General features: G+C 44.7%; 1 protein-coding gene across 1 annotated transcript in view; it reads left to right on the forward strand.

Moving 5' to 3' along the window:
* The window catches only part of LOC111960725 (RNA-binding protein Musashi homolog 2-like), a 269219-nt gene extending 247949 nt beyond the window's left edge, over window positions 1–21270 (forward strand). Inside the window, exon 8 of the mRNA XM_070439052.1 lies at window positions 21054–21270. Within this exon, the coding sequence (XP_070295153.1) occupies window positions 21054–21255 (202 nt within the window). The 3' untranslated portion in view covers window positions 21256–21270. The remainder of the gene's footprint in view (window positions 1–21053) is intronic.
* The last annotated feature ends 3750 nt before the right edge of the window (window positions 21271–25020 follow it).

Consider the following 25020-nt stretch of genomic DNA (forward strand, 5'->3'; position numbering starts at 1 on the left):
TTACCCTATTTTATGGTTGGCTTGTGGGGGGGGGGCGTTTTGTTTCTAGATGCCTGCCTTTTGTTGTTGGTATCGCACCAGAAAGGCTGTGTCGCACCCCAAGAACCCATTCCTCTGACGTGCCAAACACATAATGGATGCCTGACAGTGATTAGGCCATTTGATGGATTTTTCCTGTTCTTTTAAAGATGTTATTATTTAATTTGACAGAAGTGGGCTGTATCAGCATTACCATATGCAGGCTCATTAGCATGCAGGGCTTTGTGTCTGAGACTAAGGCTGATTAATTTCAACTAAAGTTGGAGCCCAACAAGAACAGGCAAACTTATTCCAAGGGCTCTGTACTGATAACATCCGGGCTACTTTTGAACTGCTTCAACTTGCTTTTGTTTATAAGTTTCTTCTTCCTCTTATCGCTCTAACTTAGTTTTGCTGACTCGCGCTGCTGGATTTATTTATTGTTGTTCTATGAAGTCGAGGACGGAGGAAAACCGTTACGGGGAGAGGTGGGGTAGGAGAACTTGAGTAAAAAATTCACATTTCTCCAACACACTGGGTGTGTGTGTGCGCGCGTTCATGTATGTTTGTGTGTGTGTCTTTCTAAGTAGGACAGTAGAATTGATGGACCGTTGCTGCTCGGTGACCTACATACAGCAGCGTGGACAAAACAGATAACTCAACAGGCTTTAAGATGGAGTTGTAGGTGAGAGACTCAGTAGAGTGTAGAGAAGAAATGCTGGATATTTTTGGGGAGTGTGGAGTGTACAGTAGACAGACATCAGTAAGCATGTGTATTTCATAGGCAACATACAACAGCTTTACAGAATATACAGAAATGTATGGATGAAGACATTATTCTGCTGACAAACATGCTTATCTCACCACATCTTATAAATAAACAGCAGGGGCCTGCTTTGATGCTCACAAGCTCACACTCTGTGACACAAAAGGACATCTATAGTAAACCTGCATATGCAGGCACAAACACACCTATGTGTATGAGTGGAGTCAGGGAGCCATCTGCAGTCTGTCTGTCTGTGTTGGCCCTGTACTCCCCCAGCATCCATTACCTTCCACGCCTCGACCCCCAGCTCCTTCAAAGAACCCAGAAAGGAGACTCCCTACTGGGGCTGAAGACATCCACAGAGACTGGTGACATCCACAGCTAGTCTCAAGGACGATACATAGATCTAACTGAGAAGCTATAAACGTGAGCCAGCTTCTGTAATGAAGCTCATTGGTTTTGGTGTTAAAAGTGGAGGGGAATGAAAGGTGATGGCTTGCTGGTTGCAGCTGATTAGAGGTAGTGGCTGAAATCTATAGAGGTCTTTTCAGCCCGAGGCTAGTGGGATGAGGTCAGCTGTCCTGTTATTATTATTCACCAGATTAGACCACTTTCTCTTTTTCCTTTTCTTCTTTCTTTCACTATCTCTGTCTGTCTGTCTGTCTGTCTGTCTGTCTGTCTGCTCTGTCTGTGTCCTGTCTGTTCTGTCTGTCCTGTCTTCTGTCTGTCTTGTCTGTCTGTTGTCTGTCTGTCGTCTGTCTGTCTGTCTGTCTGTCGTGTCTGTCTGTCTTTCTGTCTGTACTCTGTCCCCTGTTCTGGTCTGTCTGTCTGTCTGTCTGTCTGTCGTGTGTCTGTCTGTCGTTCTGCTGTCTGTCTGTCTGTCTGTCTGTTGTCCTGTCTGTTGTCCTTGGTGCTCGTATTCTTGTTGCCTAGTCTCGAGCTTGTGTTGTCTGTCTCTGTCGTCTGTCTGTCTGTCTGTCTGTCTGTCTGTCTGTCTGTCTCGTCTGTCTGTCCTGTCTGTCTGTCTGTTGTCTGTCTGTGTCTGTCCCCTGTCTGGTCTGTCGTCTGTCTGGTCTTGTCTGTCTGTCTGTCTGTCTGTCGGTCTGTGTCTGTCCTGTCTGTCTGTCTGTCCTGTTCTGTCTGTCTGTGTCTGTGTCTGTCTGTTCGTGTCTGTCTGTCTTGTCTGTCTGTCTGTCTGTCTCCGTCTGTCTGTCTGTCTGTTGTTCTGATCTGTCCTGTCTGTCGTCTGTCTGTCTTGTCTCTGTCTGTCCTGTCTGTCTGTCCTGTCTGTTTCTGTCTGTCTGTCGTGTCTGTCTGTCCGTCTGTCTGTCTGTTCTGTCCTGTCTGTCATGTGGTCGTTGACTTGAACCCGTCTGTCGATCCCGCTGGCTGTTCAGCTCCGTCATGTCCTGTCCATGAGATCTTGGGTCTGGTCCCCCTGTCTGTCTGCTGTCGTGTTGGCGTCTCCGTGAGATGTCTGATCTCCCTGTGTTACGCTGCATAGCTCGACTCTCGTGGTGAGGTGAGCAGCGTAGTTGCTGCAAGATCCATGTGTACAATGGTCCAGAGATGCGGTAAATAGAGTAGTGCTCTGTGGTTGGGAATATGGTATATAATATATAATACACATGTAACAGAGTCCCTACTTACAGCCAACCTACAAAAGACATGAACGGCCCACAGCTTAGAGCAGAAATATTTGTTTCGTATGACATTAAGGTCAGTCTTTATTAGTTGTGTGTATACACTGTCCAATGAAATGCTTACTTGCAGGATCCTTCTCGATAATGCAACAACAATAAGAAATAATAAAATATAATAATATGAACATTAAGAAAATGGCTCAGTAGAATAAAATAAACATTTTAGCATCAGTATATGACTTGCATACGGATGTGCTGATGTACTGGACTGTCACCCAAGAGAAATGTCAACATCAAACACCCAAAACCTCACGCAGAGGGTAGAAATATAACACAAATACTGAACACTGCTAAACAAATCATGGCTCCAAATGCACTAATGATCCCCAGCTCTGCTCCCTTCATTAGGTGGAATGGATGGAGCTCTAGGAGGTGTGTATGCAGATTTAACCCAGTGTGTCTGACCAATAGAAGAGAAGGAGTTACTACCAGTCTCATGCAGTAGAAGAGGGAACGGTGGGACACACCATGAGGGGGAAGGGGGTTCCCACTGTCAGATAAAGGCCTGAGCACACCCCAGTGGAGAGAGGGCCCCTTAGACAGTGGTAATACAACAAGTAATACATCAGCTGTCTCTGTATAGGCCTATTAACCAGTTTAAAATATAGATATTTTATATTTAGGCCTCTAGTACGAGTCAACAGCATGATATCAGTGCACAGTGTTTCTCTACAAGACGCCATTTTAGGAGAAGGGGATGCACAGTGTATGTCCACGCATAGTAGACATGTACACCAAGCCAACCATAGGACTACCTCTCCTCACATATAATTGATCCATATTTATTCCCCCCTACCACCGCCAACACACACACAGAGTCCAAAACATTTATCTGATTATTTTCCCAAACTATCAGTATTAGTGAGTGATTGTGTCGGTGGCTCTGACAGGCCCGGTATTGGAACGACATATATCATATAATAATAATATATGCCATTTAGCAGACGCTTTTATTCAAAGCGACTTACAGTCATGCGTGCATACATTTTACGTATGGTTGCTCCCAGGCAGCAGCTCTGAGGGTGATGCATTGTGACAGCTCTCAGCTCATAATAACAACAACAACACTGACTGTCATGGCGGCTGTGTCGCTGGAGCAACAAGTCCAATTTCACCCCTCTATCTCTCCCTCGCTCTCTTTTCCATCTCTTTCTCTCCGTCTCCCTCCCTACATCCATCACAGACTAATGTGATTACACTGGCATCAAAACAATTTGGTCTTTAATTACAACGAGACACATCGAGACGAGAGCCATGAGCAGCCTTTCTCACAGGGACCAAGTGGCATGAGTCATGACCAATGCGAGAGAAAAAACATGATGGGATTATGTGATTGCTACCAGACAGACAATCTCATAAATGGAAGTGGTGGCGGAGCCGTCTTAAATGCCAGAGATGGTACAGTGGACTGGGGGGGGGGGTAACTTCAGGGGTGATCCTTCAGAGAAAGGTTGGCTGAAGAATAACAGCTCTATTGGGATTTGTGTTAGTTAGCTAACAGCTCTCCTTCAGCTTTCAGACTCTACGATATCAACTCGACATGGCTGATTATGAATATTGTATGTGGATTAAGTGAAACTCTCTGAAGACAAATAAATGAATGTATATGTGATGACAGCAATGTGCCTGCAGGCAGAATTCTGAAACAAGAGCTCATTACAACCTGGTGCACTAAGGCTCTGGTTAACATCTCCTACTGAAGGACTGACTGTATCCATCCATACAGGGTGAATGAGTGCAGATAATAGTATGACATCTGGATGCTGACTCAATCTGACTCCAACTGGGTGTAATTTCCTCTCTATTTTTCAACCTATGTGGATTGGAGGTGCATCATACACTTCAGCCAACTGGTGAGCTGAAGTCAAGGACTGCCAGGGTCAAGAACTGCTAGGGTCAAGGACTGCCAGGGTCAAGAACTGCTAGGGTCAAGGACTGCCAGGGTCAGGAACTGCTAGGGTCAGGGCTACCAGGGTCAAGGACTGCTAGGGTCAGGACTACCAGGTCAGGACTACCAGGGTCAGGACTACCAGGGTCAGGACTACCAGGGTCAGGACTACCAGGGTCAGGACTACCAGGGTCAGGACTGCTAGGGTCAAGGACTGCTAGGGTCAAGGACAGCCAGGGTCAAGGACTGCTAGGGTCAAGGACTGCCAGGGTCAAGGACTGCTAGGGTTAAGGACTGCTAGGGTCAAGGACTGCCAGGGTCAGGACTGCCAGGGTCAAGGACTGCTAGGGTCAGGACTGCCAGGGTCAAGGACTGCTAGGGTCAAGGACTGCTAGGGTCAAGGACTGCTAGGGTCAAGGACTGCTAGGGTCAGGACTACCAGGGTCAAGGACTGCTAGGGTCAGGACAACCAGGGTCAGGGTGAGTGTTGAGAGGTGAGAGCACAGTATGTCACCCTACAGGAAGAGGTAAAGAGGAGAAAGAAAGAGAGATACTGGAGGGACAGACAGACAGACAGACAGACAGACAGACAGACAGACAGACAGACAGACAGATTTTTCGTTCCCTCCTCTCTGTTTTCCTGGCGTTTCTCCTCCCGTCACTCTGCTAAACGCATTTCACCCGAGTCATTATAATGTAGCAGGATGGCTGGTATTCCAATTGATTCCTCTGTCCACTCTCATTTAGTTTACAAGGGATCTGAGTTCCCAAGAGCTTACCAAGTTTCTTTTCTCCCTTTTTGATTAAGAGGATGTGTAAATAAGACCGCAAACTCCCATCGATGCATGCCCATCTATTTATTGACTTTTAAGGATGCATCTTACCCGCTGCTCCCCTGTGGTCTCTCCCAAGGAGAAGCAAGGCTAGTTTTCTCTCTCTCTCTCACTCCCTGCTTACTGCTAGCCTAGCGAACAGAGCAGACAGACTGGCAGGGTAAAAAATGAGCCCCATTGACAAGTTTTGTCGTGGCTCTGGTTATTAATGGATGGGGAAGAGGACCCATTTATCAGCCAGAGGAGAATTTAATTGACCCCGGCTTTGATTTTGTGTCTGCTGTTGTCTGCGCCTCCCCCCTCACCTCCCTCCTCTCACTTTCCTCTGAAAGGTGTTTGATTGCGGTTTGGAGCCGGGACTTGTCAGAGGTGATGCATGGGAACACACAAACACACACACATACACACACGCACACTCACATACACACACACACACACACACACACACAAAAGCTTATATGCACAAGGGAGTACACACATGCCTAACGGGGTGCACGTGTACACTCTTCCAGACACGCTCATATGCATGAAGGCCCAGGGTCAGTCCTTTTGAAAAGGACTGATTATTTAGATCCTGAAATCCATCCAAAAGTCCTTTTGTAGGAAGGATGTCACAAACAAACAGACAAATACACACACAGTAACACACAAACCAACAGCAATAAACAACATACACACACACCCCAAGACAAAGCATGTCGGAGCCCTCCCTGGCCCTCACACACTCTGATGGAGAACAGAAATTGGATGCCATTGGTGACGGCGCTGTCATAGTTTCTGTGTGTATGCAAATGACTTCTCACACTTGGGAGTAAATTGAATGGGGGTTTTGGAGAGGGAGAATGAGCAAAAGAGAGGGAGAAGGAGAGGGCGATTGAGAGAGACGAAGCGCCCTAAATGAGAAAAACAAACCAGGCTGTGCCTCCAATGTTTTTCATCATCTTTGAACGCTACTTTATTTTCTCAATCATTCATATAGTTTCACCAACTGGTACAGTGTATATTTATTTACACATACAGAGCAGAATGGAAAGATCTCTGTTACATTCTGAATAAATACTTAATCTGTATTCATGGCCATTGCCCCTTCAACAGATTTGTAGACTGTATTTGCCTTGAGGAGAAATGCAATACTGTTATTTTGAGTGCTTATCTTTTTATTACTAGATGAATCAATACCGCAAGACATCGTTAGGATCATTATTTGGCTTCCTTGGTGTGTGTGTCTGTATGTACGTGTGCATGTGTGTGTTTGCCCTTGAGGTGCGTGATTGTGTGGGTCTGTCTGTCTGTCTATAAGAGAAAGGGCCACAGGCTACAAGCAGAACCCTTCCTTCCCCTCTCTATTCACTGTGTGCTTCCCTTATTTACTGGTCCTCCTCTGCAGGGGATGGAAGCCACGGTACTAATATGTGATTTGGTCATGTACCTCTTCCCTCTTCCTTTTAAATACATCCAACCGCCCGGGGGCAGACTGGGCCTCTTGACGCAAAGGTCAGTTGACGACTCATTGATTCAGCATTTGAATTGTATTTGCGCTGCGGCGCTCCGATGGGAACTGGCATTAAGGCTGGCTGTTTCAGCCTCTTTGTTTAGTGAGAGGCTGTGAATGTCTCTCTGTCTGGGGCGGGGGTGGGGGGTGTCTGCAGAGACCGCCGTGCGGTTAGCCGCCGCCAGCAACTAAGTGTGAGATCCATCCCGACGCCTTGGTAATGACCACTACCACCTATTACTGCACCCCAGATTGGAAATCCATGTTTTGTCATTGAGGGGAATAGTCTAGGAAAGTTTTTAAAAAGAATACAAAAAAAACAAAGTCTGACATTGTGAGGAGAGAACACCAGTTTGTGTGGTTCTCCAGCAGTACATGGTGGTAGCTACGTGTGTAAGCCAGGCAGCAGTGGGGGGTGGCAGGCAGGAGGAAATGGCCTGTTTAGATGGTTAGTCCACTAAATGTATGAGTTAATGTTGCGAGGAGGCAAGGCAGGGGATGCCGCATCTCAAACGCTACCATTTCTTCTGTTTTCTCTTCATCTCTCTCTTTATCTTTCTCCATCTCCCTTTCTCTTTTATCTCTCCATCTCTCTCTTTATCTTTCTCCATCTCCCTCTCTCTTTTCTCCCTCCATCTCTCCATCTCTCTCTAATCTCTCCATTCTCCATCTTCCCTCTCTTCTTTTCTCCCTCCATCTCTCCATCTCTCTCTTATCTTTCTCCATCTCCCTCTCTCTTTCTCCCTCCCTCCATCTCTCCATCTCTCTCTTTATCTTTTTCCATCTCCCTCTCTTTTCTCCCTCCCTCCATCTCTCTCTCCATCTCTCTCTTTATCTTTCTCCATCTCCCGCTCTCTCCCCTCCATCTCTCTCTCCTTATCTCTCTCCTTATTCTCTCTCTCAATCTCACTGTCTCTCTCTCTTGCTCTCTCTCTTCTTTCTCCTGACTTTGATAAGGCCGTTAGTTACAGCCTCGTCGTTAAGCAGACCCCTCCCGGAGCAAGTGATTGGCTACCTGCCTCGTCCAATGCTGAGGGGGGAGCTGACTTTGTCAATAGTGCTGTGAACTCTGACAGAGACAGCAGACCAGATCGTTACCTCATCCTCATCCCTACACCCTGGGTTTGGAAAGGGAGCTGAGAGAAGGAAAGACAGAGAGTGGAAGATAGAGAGAGACTGATGAAGAGATACTGAATACACATTTCAAGGCGCATTTAGGGAAACTTTTGATGCAGGCCCAAAGCAGATGTTTGATTTTCAGCAAGTAACTTGTAATTAACTTGTAATTTCTCCCTCTGTAATTTGAGGGAGAAGAAAAACGAGGACTCTCAACACTGTTCCTGGTGGTTAGTGTAGGAGGTGCAGTGTCCTCTCCGCCTCTACTCCTAGGAGTGGATTTGAGAGAGCAGATATCTCCTGCAAGGGGCAGGTGTATTTCACCTACCTCTCCCTCCTGCTTCACACCACCCAGTGGCGGTGCCTCCTTCTCGGCTGGTGAGAAATTGCTCCTGACAACTGATTAGTTGGTTGTCAGAAGTGGTCGTTGTGGCGCTGATAAGGTTGGGGGGTGGTGTTGGGAGGGGAGATATGGAGGACCCAAGCCATCCTCAAAGGCAGAAAGCATTACGCTGCCCCGGGGCCTCAACAGACACATGGAAATGTCTTTCTCTCTAGATATCACAGGGGACACTTCCTCAAATGTACAGCACACACCCCTAATGCTCTCTTTAAAGAGCCCACTCGCTCACGCAACAACACACCACCTCAACATTCCCTTTTAGCTGTGTCTTCTTGGATTTGTGCCTATTCCCCCTATCGCAGGAAACCTGTTGAAGTCTCTCTCTGTGGATTTATATCTCTGAGAGCACCACAGATAAACGAGTCCTTTGTGGACGCGAAATGAAACATCTTCTCTCTCAGTGCTACACATTCAGGAGCTGCTATATATACATGTACAAGCCGAGCTTGAACCAACCGTATACAACATGATTCACTTTTACACGATACAGAACGCTTCACAGTACAGATGTTTCCATTGAATGTGTCCTCCTACTCTACCTGCTGCCTTTAAACAGAATGAATGTGCGGCGGTTGTCTTTGATTTGATTCATTACTAATGGGGACCGGGGGAGGCCCCAGTACACGGGGCCAGGAGTAATGTGCTCTGTACTGGATGATGACTGGACTGAATGCAGATGGGAGGCAGAGCCTTGGTTTTTGATTAGCTGACACAGAGGGAGCACACAGCGGTGCTTAAGCGAATGAGAGCAGAGGATACATACGGAGGGAGAATCAAATCAAATCAAATCAAATTTGATTAGTCACATACACATGGTTAGCAGATGTTAATGCGAGTGTAGCGAAATGCTTGTGCTTCTAGTTCCGACAATGCAGTAATAACCAACAAGTAATCTAACCTAACAATTCCACAACTACTACCTTATACACACACACATTTCTTTGTTTAAATTTTTTGGGGAAGAGTTATTTATCCAGTTCATTGGTCGACACCATCACTTCCGATAACGCAGATATGTTATATGGGGTGGAGCCGATACAACGTCAGCGCAGTATGAGCCCGAAGAAACAGTCTTATTTAAGTCTTGATGGATTCCAATTTCGGACCAGTCTGTGAAACAACCTGAAGCCGACTGTGAGTTTCGTATGATACTTGAGAATTATCCAACACACTTATGAATATATCGAGTTCGTGGTCACTTTCCGAAAGCGGAGGCCTATTACAGCGCGCGAAATTTAGATAAAACAATCTTAGTGTGTTCCAGCCTAGGACACAATCAAGCGGAATTAGGGAGTTTTTGATTGGTAGATTAGCCTTGGGAAAACCCAGCGACCATGTGAATGCATGCCTCAGGGGGTGGTGGGGGCCAGGAACCAATAGGGATCAAAGAAGGGCGCAGGCCAAGCAGTCCGGGGATGGAGAACGCGGAAGGGAGGAACGTGAGAAGGACCCGGGAGAGAGAAGCGGCACAGGGGAGTTGGGAAGCGAAGCCACGGAACACAGAAACACGTGGAGGGGTGGAGGGGTTAGGAGGATCACACCACTTCCGTATAAGCAGAAGCATACCCCCCCCCGTCTGCGACCGAAAGATGGGGCTGGCGCGCTAGCATGAAGAAAACCCACGCGGCGCACCGACGCCGTTGAGCGGCCCGTGAGGACCAGGGCCGGGAAGCAGAGCACGAGATGCAAGCCGGAGCGGCGGCGGAAGCTACGCCGGCGGGCGTGAGGGCACAAAACGCGTAAGGGCAAGAACAGACAGCAGACGGAAGAGAAGCCGAGGAGGAGCTCAATACGGTACCGCCAAGCAGATAGCCAAACCCAGCACTCACATAGGAAGCCAACCCTGCCGGAACCAGGGGGACGCACCGGACACAGACAGGCGGAATTAAATGAGTGGATCATTTTTTGAAAATACGTAGACTGTGACTAGGTACATACATATATGAGAATGAAGAGTTACATGACGGCTAGGATATGCATACACATAAAGGCCATGCCAGTAATTAAAGTGAGCTAGTGTACACTGTAGTACATGAAGATGGCACAACAAGATGCAAGTAATATATAAGAGCTACAGTATATAACATATAGCATGGTAAACAGTAATAGACTAGCCGGTATAGTGGAAGAAGCACTTTATCACAAAGTCGCATTGTATTTAGAAGTGGCTAGTGGGACCATTTTAATAATGATTCAATCAGATTCCCATTTTTTAAAGTGCTGAGTTGAGTCAGTATATTTGGCAGCGGCCGCTAAATGTTAGTGGTGGCTATTTAACAGGCTGATGGCCTTGAGATAGAAGCTGTTTCAGCTCTCGGTCCCTGCTTTGATGCACTCCGTACTGACCATCGCCTTCTGGATGATAGCGGGGTGAACAGCAGTGCTTGGTGGTTGTTGTCTTGATGATCTTTATGGCCTTCCTGTGACATCGGGTGGTGTAGGTGTCCTGGAGGGCAGGTAGTTTGCCCCGGTGATGCGTTCTGCAGACCTCACTACCCTCTGGAAGCCTTACGGTTGTGCGAGCAGGTTGCCGTACCAGGCGGTGATACAGCCGACAGGATGCGCTCGATTGTGCATCTGTAGAAGTTTGTGAGTGCTTTTGGTGACAAGGCGAATTTCTTCAGCCTCCTGAGGTTGAGAGGCGCTGCTGCGCCTCTCTTCACAACGCTGTCTGTGTGGGTGGACCCAATTCAGTTTGCCGTGATGTGTACACCGAGGAACTTAAAACTTTCCACCTCTCCACTACTGACCGTCGATGTGGATAGGGGGGTGCTCCCTCTGCTGTTTCCTGAAGTCCACAATCATCTCCTTGTTTTGTTGACGTTGAGTGTGAGGTTATTTTCCTGACACCACACTCCGAGGGCCTCACCTCCTCCTGTAGGCCGTCTCGTCGTTGTTGGTTAATCAAAGGCCTACCACATTATGTCATCCGCAAACTTGATGATTGAGTTGGAGGCGTGCATGGCCACGCAGTCGTGGGTGAACAGGGAGTACAGGAGAGGGCTCAGAACGCACCCTTGTGAGGCCCCAGTGTTGAGGATCAGCGGGGTGGAGATGTTGTTACCTACCCTCACCACCTGGGGGCGGCCCGTCAGGAAGTCCAGGACCCAGTTGCACAGGGCGGGGTCGAGACCCAGGGTCTCCATCTCTGTTTCGGCGCGTGTCCCGGGGCTGACTGAGACCCAGACCAGAGAGAATTGACAGGAGGATCTGTCAGAGAGAAGAGAGAGTGGGAAGACATGAGAAATAGAGGGAAGACATGAGAAATAGAGGGAAGAGATGAGATCGAGAGGGATGAGATCGAGAGGGAAGAGATGAGATCGAGAGGGAAGAGATGAGATCGAGACTCAGTGAGCATAGCCTTGCTATTGAAAGAGGTGGCCATAGGCAGACCCGGCTCTCGAGAGATGACAGGCTATGTGTCCACTGCCCCCAAATTAGGTGGAAACTGAGCTACACTTCCTGACCTCCTGCTAAATGTATGACCACATTAGAGACACATATTTCCCTCAGATCACATAGACCCACAAAGAATTATGAAAACAAATCAAATATTGATAAACTTCCATATCTTTTAGGTGAAATACTGCAGCAGCAAGATTTGTGGCCCGTTGCCATGAGAAAAGGGCAACCAGTGGATCACAAACAATATTATAAATACCACCAATATTTATCTGTTTATTTCGTTTCCAATTCAGACTTCAACTACTTGCATATTGACACAACACTGTACATAGTCAATAATATAACATTTGAAATGTCTATATTCTTTTAAAACTTTTCTGAGTATAATGTTTACTAATGTTTCCCTTGTTTCTTTCCCATTTGTTTATCTATTCCATTTGCTTTGGAAATGTAAGCATGTTTCCCATGCCAGTAAAGCCCTTTGAATTTAATTGAGAGCGAGAGTGACAGTGAATGAATGACTAGGAGCTAGATGTATAGTGCATTCGGAAAGTATTCAGACCCCTTGACTTTTTCTACATTTTGTTACATTACAGCCTTGTTCTAAAATGTGTAAAAAAAAGTATAATATCCTCATCAATCTACACACAATACCCCATAATGACAAAGCAAAAACAGGTTTTTAGAAATGTTTGGAAATAAATTAAAATTAAGAACTGAAATATCACATTTGCATAAGTATTCAGACCCTTTACTCTATTGTACGTTATTGAAGCACCTTAGAGCCTTGAGTCTTCTTGGGTATGACCTTACAAGCTTGGCACACCTGTATTTGGGGAGTTTCTCCCATTCTTCTCTGCAGATCCTCTAAAGCTGGGTGGGGAGTGTCGCTGCACAGCTATTTTCAGGTCTCTCCAGAGATGTCCGATCGCGTTCAAGTCCGGGCTCTGGCTGGGCCACTCAAGGACATTCAGAGACTTGTCCCGAAGCCACTCCTGCGTTGTCCTGGCGTGACACTTGGCGTGACACTTGGCATTCAGGCCAAAGAGTTCAATCTTGGTTTCATCATACCAGCTAATCTTATTTCTCACGGTCTGAGTCCTTTAGGTGCCCTTTGGCAAACTCCAAGTGGGCTGTCATGTGCCTTTTACTTCCGTCTGGCCACTGTACCATAAAGGCCTGATTGGTGGAGTGCTGCAGAGATGGTTGTCCTTCTGGAAGGTTCTCCTATATCCACAGTGTAACTCTGGAGCTCTGTCGGAGTTACCATCGAGTTCTTGGTCACCTCCCTGACCAAGGCCTTTCTACCCCGATTGCTCAGTTTGGCCGGGCGGACAGTTCTAGGAAGAGTCTTGGTGGTTCCAAACTTTTTCCATTTAAGAATGATGGAAGCCACTGTGTTCTTGGGGACCTTCCTATGCTGCAGAAATGTTTTGGTACCCTTCCCTAGATCTGTGCCTCGACACAATCCTGTATCTGAGCTCCACGGGCAATTCCTTCGACCTCATGGCTTGGTTTTTGCTCTGAGTCTGCAGCACTCCACCAATCAGGCCTTTATGGTACAGTGGCCAGACGGAAGCCACTCCTCAGTAAAAGGCACATGACAGCCCGCTTGGCTTTTGCTCTGACATGCACTGACAACTGTGGGACCTTTATATAGACAGGTGGACTCTAATCAAGTTGTAGAAACATCTCAAGGATGATCAATGGAAACAGGATGCACCAGAGCTAAATTTAGAGTCTCATAGCAACAGGACTGAATACGTACAGTTGAAGTCGGAAGTTACACCTTAGCTAAATACATTTAAAATCAGTTTTTCACAATTCCTGACATTTAATCCTAGTAAAAATTCCCTGTCTTTGGTCAGTTAGGATCACCACTTTATTTTAAGAATGTGAAATGTCGGAATAATAGTAGAAAGAATGATTTATTTCAGATTTTATTTCTTTCATCACATTCCCAGTGGGTCAGAAGTTTACATACCCTGAATTAGTATTTTGTAGCATTGCCTTTAAATTGTGTAACTTGGGTCAAACGTTTTGGGTAGCCTTCCACACAACTTCCCACAAGAAGTTGGGTGAATGTTGGCCCATTCCTCCTGACAGAGCTGGTGTAACTGAGTCCGGTTTGTAAGCCTCTTTGCTCGCACACGGCTTTTCAGTTCTGCCCACAAATTTTCTATAGGATTGAGGTCAGGGCTTTGTGATGGCCACTCCAATACCTTGATTTTGTTGTCTTTGCCACAACTTTGGAAGTATGCTTGGGGTTGTTGCCCATTTGGAAGACCCATTTGCGACCAAGCTTTAACTTCCTGACTGATGTCTTGAGATGTTGCTTCAAAATATCCATAAATTTTCCATCCTCATGATGCCATCTATTTTGTGAAGTACACCAGTCCCTCCTGCAGCAAAGCACCCCCACACCATGATGCTGCCTCCCCCGTGCGTCACGGTTGGGATGGTGTTCTTCGGCTTGCAAGCCTCCCCCTTTTCCCTCCAAACATAATGATGGTGGTTATGGCAAAACAGTTCTATTTTTGTTTCATCAGACCAGAGGAAATTTCCCCAAAAAGTACGATCTTTGTCCATGTGCAGTTGCAAACCAGAGTCTCGCTTTTTTAGGGTGGTTTTGGAGCAGTGGCTTCTTCCTTGCTGAGTGGCCTTTCAGGTTATGTCGATATAGGACTCGGTTTACTGTGGATACAGATACTTTTGTACCTGTTTCCTCTAGCATCTTCACAAGGTCCTTTGCTGTTGTTCTGGGATTGATTTGCACTTTTCGCACCACAGTACGTTCATCTCTAGGAGACAGAGCGCGTCTCCTTCTTGAGCGGTATGACAGCTGTGTGGTCCCATGGTGTTTATACTTGCGTACTATTGTTTGTACAGATGAACGTGGTACCTTAAGGCATTTGGAAATTGCTCTCAAGGATGAACCAGACTTGTGGAGGCCTACAATTTTTTTCTGAGGTCTTGGCTGATTTCTTTTGATTTTCCCATGATGTCAAGCAAAGAGGCACTGAGTTTGAAGGTAGGCCTTGAAATACATCCACAGGTACACCTCCAATTGACTCAAATGATGTCAATTAGCCTATCAGAAGTTTCTAAAGCCATGACATCATTTTCTGGAATTTTCCAAGCTGTTTAAAGGCACAGTCAACTTAGTGTATGTAAACTTCTGACCCACTAGAATTGTGATATAAATAATTATAAATTATAAATAATCTGTCTGTAAACAATTGTTGGAAAAATGACTTGCACATGCACAAAGTAGATGTCCTAACTGACTTGCCAAATCTATAGTTTGTTAACAAGACATTTGTGGAGTGGTTGAAAAACAAGTTTTAATGACTCCAACCTAAGTGTATGTAAACTTCCGACTGTATGTAAATAAAAAAAATTAAGTAATTCTGTTTCTTATTTTTTATAAATTCGCAAAAATGTCCAAAAACCTGTTTCCACTTTGTCATTATCCAGGCTGCATCACATCCGGCTGTGATTGGGAGTCCCATAGGGCGGTGCACAATTGGCCCAGCGTCGTCGGGGTGGACCGTCATTGTAAATAAGAATTTGTTCTTAACTGACTTGCCTAGTTAAATAAAGGTTAAATAATAATAAATACATAAATTGGGTATTGTGTGTAGATTGAGGATATATATATTTAAAAAAATTCATTTTAGAGTAAGGCTGTAACGTGACAAAATGTGGAAAAAGTCAAGGGGTCTGAATACTTTCCGAGTGCACTGCATGTGATCTGTGTTTCATTGATRTAATACTGTATGTTCCTGAGAGAGAGATTGGCCGAGAGAGGCTTGAGAGTTGAGGAATGGGGGTTGTGAGTTGAGTTCTCTGTCTGACGTGTGATCCCCCTGGATCAGAACAGGAAGTCATGGAGAGAGGGCAGGTCATTGACTAATGAGCTTCACTTCCTACCTCACACCAGAGAGAGTGTAGGCGGCTTTGATCACTGATACCTGTTTGATGATGTCTAATGCCTGTATGGATTCAACTTCATATGGGGGGGTGGACTATGTGTACATATAACATTCAGGCAGAGTTTCTGTACCTGTGTGTGTGTTTGTGAATTGAATGTCCTGCACTGTACTGTGTAATAACTCATTGTTAGTGTACTGTGGTGTGTGCAGAGGCGGGACAGGACAGGGGGTGTTGTCGGAACGGTTGCTCTCTCTTGACCCTCTTATCAGTCCTCCCGCCTCTTTATCTGCCCTTATCTGCTTGCGTGTGTGGAGAAGGGGGGGGCCTGGCCACGTGCTGGCTCTCTGTCAAACCCTTTTGAACTCCTGACTCCCACATGCTTATCTCCCATTCTCTTAAAAGCCAAAGCCTTGTTTCAGCTTGTCACAGCAGGTCGCAAAACTTCTGCTTTATTTCTCTCCGCTCCGTGTGTTTGTTTTAGAGAGTGTACTGATTAGTCAGTGGAAGGCTTTCCTGCTGGAGTGTGTAAGTGTGTGTGTTAGCGCACGTGGGCATTTTTGGGTGTCTGTATCCTTTGTATATGCCTTCATGATGTAATCGCTTTATATGACATGTAGATAATCTGGTCAATTTTTAGCCCATGAGCCACTAGATTATCCTCTCAGATGAAGATCACTTTGTTGGTCAATTGCACATAAGGTCCAACCGAGGCAATGGCATCTAACATTTGATACCAGCAACCCTGATCAGTGGCGGAACCAGAGTTTTCTACATGGGGTGTTCAGGGGGTGGCCAAGGCTATTTCAGGGGGTCCATAGTCCATGACAGAAATAGTGTAACCCTAACCTGGCATCTAAGGAGCATTGATAATTCACTTAACCCGGAGTTCTTCAGTATGGCAGAGAATGTGGTCCAAAATGGTTACTTCACTAGAAATCTTTAACATACTTTGAATAGTCAGTGTCTCTACCTCGGAACTGCAGCTCTCTCTCTCTCTCTCACTCACTCACTCACTCACTCACTCACTCACTCACTCACTCACTCACTCACTCACTCACTCACTCACTCACTCACTCACTCACTCACTCACTCACTTCACTCAACGCACTCACTCACTCACTCACTCACTCACTCACTCACTCACTCACTCACTCACTCATCACTCACTCACTCACTCACTCACTCACTCACTCACTCACTCACTCACTCTCATCACTCTCTCACTCTCTCACACATTTTACTGTACTCACGTACTGGAGAGACTTGGGTCACTGTTTTCATTAATATATAATCTGGGTCTAAAATGTTGTACAATCCAAAAATTTCAGAAAATAAAGCTCAAGCACCAAGTAGATAAGATACCATTTGTGTGTTACATAAATTGAAAAAAAGTACATGCAAATTGACATACCAGGCATCAAGCAGAAATGGACTTGAAAAAATATAAATAATTTGTGCCCATCAAATATACAAACTTACAGTATCATATTTATGCTCATATATATTATGTTAACTAATAGCAAAGAAAGGTTGGGAATTGACCAAATTGATTCTGTGTGACATGATACCCTTGGATTTATCTTTTTAGAACGTCAGTGTACTAGCTAGTACACAGTGCAGTTTTAATCATGAGCAAGAGGACCGCCTAAGTGCCAAATTATCCTAGGTAGATTTAAAACAGCATAATTCTGCTTTCTGGTGAGAACTGGCTAAATGTTTCACAAACTTATCCATGAGGGAGCGTGCCCTCCTTGACTCAACACTAGGATTCATAGGTGACTTAACCTGTCATCAACCATTGTTGTCCAAGGTGGGTTTAATCAGTTTTAAAGCTGAGAAGCTTCTCTCGCAAGAAGCACTGCGACTGGTGTAACAACAGAAATTTACAAAGTCGAAATAGCTCATGGAAGACCTCTATAAGGTCTAAGAAACACAACAAAGTCAAGGAGAGTAGGACCGTCTGTCCCTTCCACTTTTCTCTCTACTATCAAGAAGCCACTTGGTTGATGAACCTCATGTTGAGTCCTCTAAATCTGACTCAAAGGTCTGAGCAAAGCCAACAGAGGCCCTCATTCAAAATGTTGTACTCTTTGGTTGAGAGACTGACCCCTTGCGTTATCTCACAATTCTCTCTTTGAAAAACACCTCGCAGCTCAGCTGTGAACTGTCAAGCACCTGAAAAAAATAGCTCTTTGGAAGCCTCACCATCACTTTTGTCACTATTTTTCTTCCACAGTGCTCATCATCAATGAGTCATGAAATCTTAAGCTTGTTTTAGACTGTCTTTACATACTGTTTGTACACTTATTTGCATGCTCTGCAATCTCTTCAACATCTTCCATAGTTCTCCAATAGAACCCTCACTTCTGTAGTCCTGCCAATGTCGTGCGTAAGGCACCTACTAGATCCACACCCTGCTAGGTCAAGAGAGCTTGATTGAGCATGCAGAAAGACATTGCTCACCAAGCCACTTTACAAAAGTAACCAAAGCCCAATGAAATGTAAATCTATCTGAGAAAGAAGGTCGCTTGCCTCCACTGATCTATCACCACTATTTTCTGATATCCTGTAGCACTCTCAGAACTGCTGGAAGRCTGTCCCTCAGATTACYGCATGCCGTGTATATGCATGCCCACCTCCACCTTACATCCGTAAGTCTCTGTAGTTCCCTGGGCTGCTGCTGTGGATACAGCTCTTTCTGAACTGCAAGCCATTTGAGATGAACGTACGAGCCAGATACAAAGTTATGAAGATTCTGCAGGAGAGCAAAACAGTGAACTGCCTCAGGCACTGATTTTACAGCATCGACAAGAACCAAATTCAAACAAWGTGCATTACAGTGCACATAAAATGCAAATCTTGCACTGTTTTTAATCCGTGCAGACACACCAGAATGSTTTCCGCTCATGGCGGATGCACCTTCATAGCCTTGCCCCACAACATTATTTCTGTAGTCCAGACCATGTTTTTCAAGGTAATCAATGATCATTTTTGTGAAACCTGCTGCATCTAAGCTTTCAGCTGACTGAAGGTGTAAAGAGCTTTCATGGATGGTCCCGTTGTAATAGTACCTCACAACTAAAGACATTTAATCAAAGTTATTTATTTCTTTAGATCTTTGGTTTAATCAGCAATTACACTAAAAACTTCAATTTCTTTTACTTCTCTTATTATTTAACTTTGTACCATCTCAGCTAAGCCCTCAAGAACTTCGTTCTGGATTTGGTGGCTTGTGTACTTAGCATTGCCACATGCATTCATCCTTTTCTCTATTAGAGGGTCATGCTTTGCTATTTATTCTAAGATTGTCAAAAAATACCCTTGTTGTGAGAGTCATCAGTCTCTCGATGACCTCTCTGTGCTATAGTTAGAGTTGCAGTTACAAGGAGCACAAATGCAATTGTTTTAATGTAAGTACAGTTTTCCTCCACTTTCTTTTTCTGGTCCTCATTTATGACATCTAACATTGACGAGTTGCTGTCAATAGCCCTTTATGCTGATTCCAAGCATACATAGAATTGATATGATGCTCTGCCTTTGAATGGAGCTTAAACCCAGAATCTTTAAACAGCGCCTTTTTCCAGTTACAAAAACCTGACTATGATGTGAAGGCAGATTCAGGTGTATTGGGCAGAGAAAAATGCCTACAGGCGAAACAATAAGTTGAATCTTGACATACAGAATATTCAAGCCATGAATTGTCCTTATAGCAAAATCTGTTGAAAGCCCTTTTCCTAGTACTACGTTGAGTTCTGAGAAACGTTTTCAAACACGCTGTACAGGACCCTCTTCTCTGGATCTTGAAATGTCTGAAATACACGTTAAATAATGTGTCATATCTCTATGAAAATGTATAATTAAGGGATCCACAAGATTAGATACTAACAGCCGCTAACTAAAATGTGTAGTTTAAAGTATAGGCCTGGCCTACCATTGGGTCCTTTTGGAACAGAAGTCTGATATCTCTCCCTTTTTTTATGCTTAAAAAAATGCAAAAATAGGCTACTAGTTACCCCACATTAGCTAAACATTCTTATACTGTAACTTACGACACTGCACTGTATATGTGTGTATTACTAGCACAGATGTAAACATAATGTTAGGCTACATTGGGAACTGATCTCTCTWATCTGATTAACTGTCTGTTYATGGAGCCAAAGGTCTAACGTAAACTTACACAGCGACTCAACTTTCATAAAAGTTGTTCAGGAAACCTAAACCCGATGCTAAACTTTAAAACTTACTTCAAATATGATGCTTTCGCCAATCGCGAAATATTCTCTCTTCTTCTGTATGTTCTTCTTATTCTTCTGTATCTCGCAACCAATGTTAATATTCTCTCTTCCTCGTCCTCGATTTGAAAATGCGCCGCCGAACATCAAAATAAATGCTTCTTTCAACAAGAGGTGAAATGAGATGTCAAACAGCATCAAACTGCCAGTAGCTGTCACGCCCTGACCTTAGAGAGCCTTTTTATGTCTCTATTTGGTTTGGTCAGGGTGTGATTTGGGGTGGGCATTCTATGTTTTGTTTTCTATGATTTTCGTATTTCTATGTTTTGGCCGGGTATGGTTCTCAATCAAGGACAGCTGTCTATCGTTGTCTCTGATTGGGAACCATACTTAGGTAGCCCTTTTTCCCTCCTTTGGTTGTGGGAAGTTAACTTTGTTTGTGGCACATAGCCCTTAAGCTTCACGGTTGTTTTTGTATTGTTTTTGTCGTTATTTCTAAATAGAAGGGAATATGTACGCTCACCACGCCGCGCTTTGGTCCACTTCTTAAAACGGCCGTGACAGTAGCAAATGAGGGTGGCACCCCGGACACCCCTCTGGCTCCGCCCCTGACCCTGATGCCAGCTAACTTCCTGTCAGATGTTTTGTGTCCAGTTGCTGGCTTGCTGCTAGGCAACCTGCCTGCCACTATTAGTTAAGAATGAGATAATCCGGTCAAGCCATGAGTTACTAGATTACCCTCTATTAGTTATCAATTAGTGTTTGTTGCTGATTTGAGAGATTTATATAATGTTCTGTGTATCAATAATATGATATGGCCTGACATTACCATAAAACTAGAATGTGTTTTACAGTGAAATATCAATGAAGAGCAGAGAATATCTGTAATGAAATTCACGGGCTAGGCCAAAGTCCATGAACTTCCTTTAATGAGCTTTGTGGCATTTCCCTCCTCTTCTGTCTGTGAAGCAGGAATATAGTTATTCTAATAATGAGYACTGTATCATTTTTATTGCACATAGCTGTACGGCCGTTCCAGATCTATAACTGCGTCTTTATTCGGTCCTGATAACACAGGGTTTAGCTAAATTTAGTGGACACATTTTCATATGTTGCCTGTCTTGCAAATTCAAGTTGTTCTATGAATTTTGACTATAACCAATGCTTTATTTCTCTCTGCCTTTTTCTCCTTTTCACTCACTCTCTTTCTCTCTCTGTCCCCCTCTTCCTGTCATTCTCTCTACCTCTCTGTCCTGCCTGCAGGTTTCGGCTTTGTAACTTTCGAGGTTGAGGACGTTGTGGAGAAAGTATGCGAGATCCACTTTCATGAAATCAATAATAAAATGGTGAGTGGCTCTGGCTTTTCAAAACGGCGAATGGTGCTGGCTGGATTAATATTTGATTTTCTCTTTAGCAGAGCGGTAACGACGGCAGGCATCTCACACACACACACAGGTTTTTAGGGCTATGGAGTCAGTGGTGTGCACTGTGCACRGATGACCACACACCATGAAATTGTGTGTGTGAGCCGTTCCTGGCAGAAGGGCAAAACAACCTGTCCCTACCTCACGCAAAACCACCCTGCAAATCAGGCTGGAACAGGTATCCATGTCTGTGAAAGCTGGTGGTATTATAAAAAAAAAAACATTAAACCTATCAGTCCAGGCTGTTTCAATGCCACACCTGATGCCAGACCTGGTGTTGGTGTTTATTGTTAATCTTCAGTAGTGGCAGTGTGTTTCCAGTAGACTGATTTCGGGTCAGGGTTAATGGCCTGTTGACCAGGTAGTGGTGGGGGTAGGCTGTGAGCAGGCTGGCTGAGGCCCAGGATGGCGAGGCAATGGTGTGCAGAGAGGATGAGGGTGGTGGTGGTGGTGGTGGTGACGCCTGGGTGTAGCGTTAGCCTACGCTAGTTGCTTGTCACTCATGCAGCCTGCTGTGGCTCAGACAGTGCAGTATAGCAGCGTAGGGGGAGCGTATCAGACCCTGCATGGCTCCATATCCTGACCTGCCGTGCACTGACAACTCTCCCTCCTTAGTCAACATACCACGTCTACACTACTTTCTTTCCTTAGTCAACACTACCACTACTACACTACTCTCCCTCCTTAGTCAACACTACTACAACTACTAACACTGACTCTCGCCTCCTTAGTAAACACTACCACTGATACACTACTCTCTTTCTTAGTCAACACTACTACTATACACGCTACTCTCCCTCCTTAGTCAACACTACTACTACTACACTACTTCTCTTCCTTAGTCAATACAATCTTTCCCTTCGCGCATACTGACTATCAGCTCCTCTCCTCCTTAGTCAAATTACGTACATATAACGCCTACTCTCTCTTTAGTCACACTATTCACGAATAGCACTTATCTCCTCTAGTCAACACTTCGACTACTACCTACTCTCTGCTTCCTTAGTCAACATCTACATATGACTGAACTCCTCTTCCTTAGCCAACAACTACATGAATACATCTACTCTCCTCCTAGTACAACACTGACTACTGATACACTACTCTCTCTTCTTAGTGCAACACTAACCTACTATCACGCTAACTCTCCTTACCTTAGTCAACACTACTACTACATACAGCTACTCTCACTCCTCTAGTTCCAACACACTACTACCTCACCCTAGCCTTTTGCTTAGTCACACTACACTACTACACCTACTCTCCTCATTAGTCAAAACACTACACTACTAATACCCTACTCTCTCTTCCTAGTCAACATACCACTACTACACACTACTCTCCCTCCTTAGTCAACACACACTACTACACCTACTCTCTCTTCTTAGTCAACAACTACCACTACTACACTACTCTCTCCTTCTTAGTCAAACTACACTACTACACTACTCTCATCCTCCTTAGTCAACACTACCACTATACACTACTGTCCTCCCTCCTTAGTCAACACTACCACTACTACACTACTCTCCCTCCTTAGTCAACACCACTACTTCACTACTCTTTTAGTCACACATACACTACTACCTACTCCTCTCTCTTAGTCAACACTATCCACTACTACACTACTCTCCCTCCTTAGTCAACACTACCCTCTATCCTCCTTAGTCAACACTAACCACTACAACTACCTACTCTCTTCTTAGTCAAACACTACTACTAACCACTCTCCCTCCTGTCAAACATACACTACTACATCCCTACTCCTCTTCTTAGTCAACACTACCAACTACTACACACTACTCTCCTCTTAGTCAACACTACACTCCCTCCTTAGTCAACACTAACACTACTACACTACTCTCTCTTCTTAGTCAACACTACACTACTACACTACTCTCCCTTCCTTAGTAAAACACTACACTCTAAACTACCTCTCTTCTTACGTAACACTACAACTAACTATCTACTCTCCTCTTAGTAAAACACTACACTACACCTACTCTCTCTCTTAGTCAACACTAACCACTACTAACGCTATCTCTCCTCCTTAGTCAACACTACATACACACTACTCTTCTTCTTAGTCAACACTACACTATACACTACTCTCTCTCTTAGTAAAACACTAACACTATACACTACTCTCTCCTTCTTCAGTCAACACTACCACTAACTACACTACTCCTCCCTCCAGTCAACACTACCTACTATCCTACACTCTCTCGTCCTTAGTCAACACTACCACTACTAACACTACTCTCCCTCCTTAGTCACACGACCACTACTAACCTACTCTCTCTCTAGTCAACACTACCACTAATAACCTCTTCCTCCTTAGTAACAACTACCTACTAATACCACTACTCTCCTTCTAGACCACACTACCACTACTACACTACTCTCCTCCTTGGTCAACACTACCACTACTAGTACTCTCCCTCCATGTGAACACTACCACTGACTAACACTACTCTCCTCCTTAGTCAACACTACACTACTACACACACTCTCCTCCATGTCAACACTACACTACTACACTAATGATCTCTCTCCTTAGTCAACACTACACTACTACCTACCTCTCTTCTTAGTAACCTGACCATGATCACACTACTCTCCCCTTAGTCAACACTACTCTCTCTTCTTAGTCAACACTACCACTAACTTACACTCTACTCTTCTCTTCCTTAGTCAACACTACCACTATACACTACTCTCCTTCCTTAGTCAACACACTACTAACTAACTACACTACTCTCTCTTCTTAGACACACTATCCACTACTACACTACTCTTCCCTCCTTAGTCAACACTGACTACTACTACCCTACTCTCCTTCTTAGCAACACTAGACCACATCTACCTACTCTCCTCCTTAGTCAACACTACACTATACACTACTCTCCTTCTTAGTCAACACTACCTACGACCTCTCCTCCCTTAGTCAACCTACACACTACTACATACTCTCTCTTCATTAGTCAACACTACTACTAACCCCTACTCTCCTCTTAGTCAACACTAGCACTACTGCACTATCTCCTCTCTTAGTCAACACTACACTACTACCTTACTCTTCCTCTCTTAGTAACACTACTCTACCACTCTCGTCTCTTAGTCAACACTATACCTACATACACTACCTCTCTCTTCTTAGTCAACAGCTACACATACTAACACTACTCCTCCGTCCTTAGTAAACACTACCACTACACACTACTCTCCCTCCTTAGTCAAACACTACCACTACTACTAGCTCCTCTTCTTAGTAACAGCTACACTACTACCTATCTCCTCCTTGTCACACACTAACAATACTCCTACCTCTCTTATAGTCAACACTACCACTAATACACTACTCCTCCTCCTTAGTCAACACTACCAATACTACAGACTTACTCTCTCTTCCTTAGTCAACACTACCACTAACTACTCTACTCTCCTCCTTAGTCAACACTACTCTTAATACACTACTCTCTCTTCTTAGTCAACACTACACTACTACACTCCTCCTTCCTTAGTCACACTACACTACCCTACTCTCCTGTCCTAACGTACACTACTCTCTCTTCTTAGTCACACACTACACTACTACTCCCTCTCATCTCTCTCCTCTTTACGCAACCACTATCACTGACTACTCTACTCTCCATATCCTTAGTCAACACTACCACTACTCACTACTACTCTCTTCTTAGTCAAAACACTACCGACTACTACTACGTACTCTCTCTTCCTTGTCACACTACCACTAACTCACTTATCTCCTTCCTAGTCAACACTACCAACGATACCTACTCT

This window comes from Salvelinus sp. IW2-2015, linkage group LG4p, assembly GCF_002910315.2.
Source record: "Salvelinus sp. IW2-2015 linkage group LG4p, ASM291031v2, whole genome shotgun sequence".
Classification (NCBI taxonomy): domain Eukaryota; kingdom Metazoa; phylum Chordata; class Actinopteri; order Salmoniformes; family Salmonidae; genus Salvelinus; species Salvelinus sp. IW2-2015.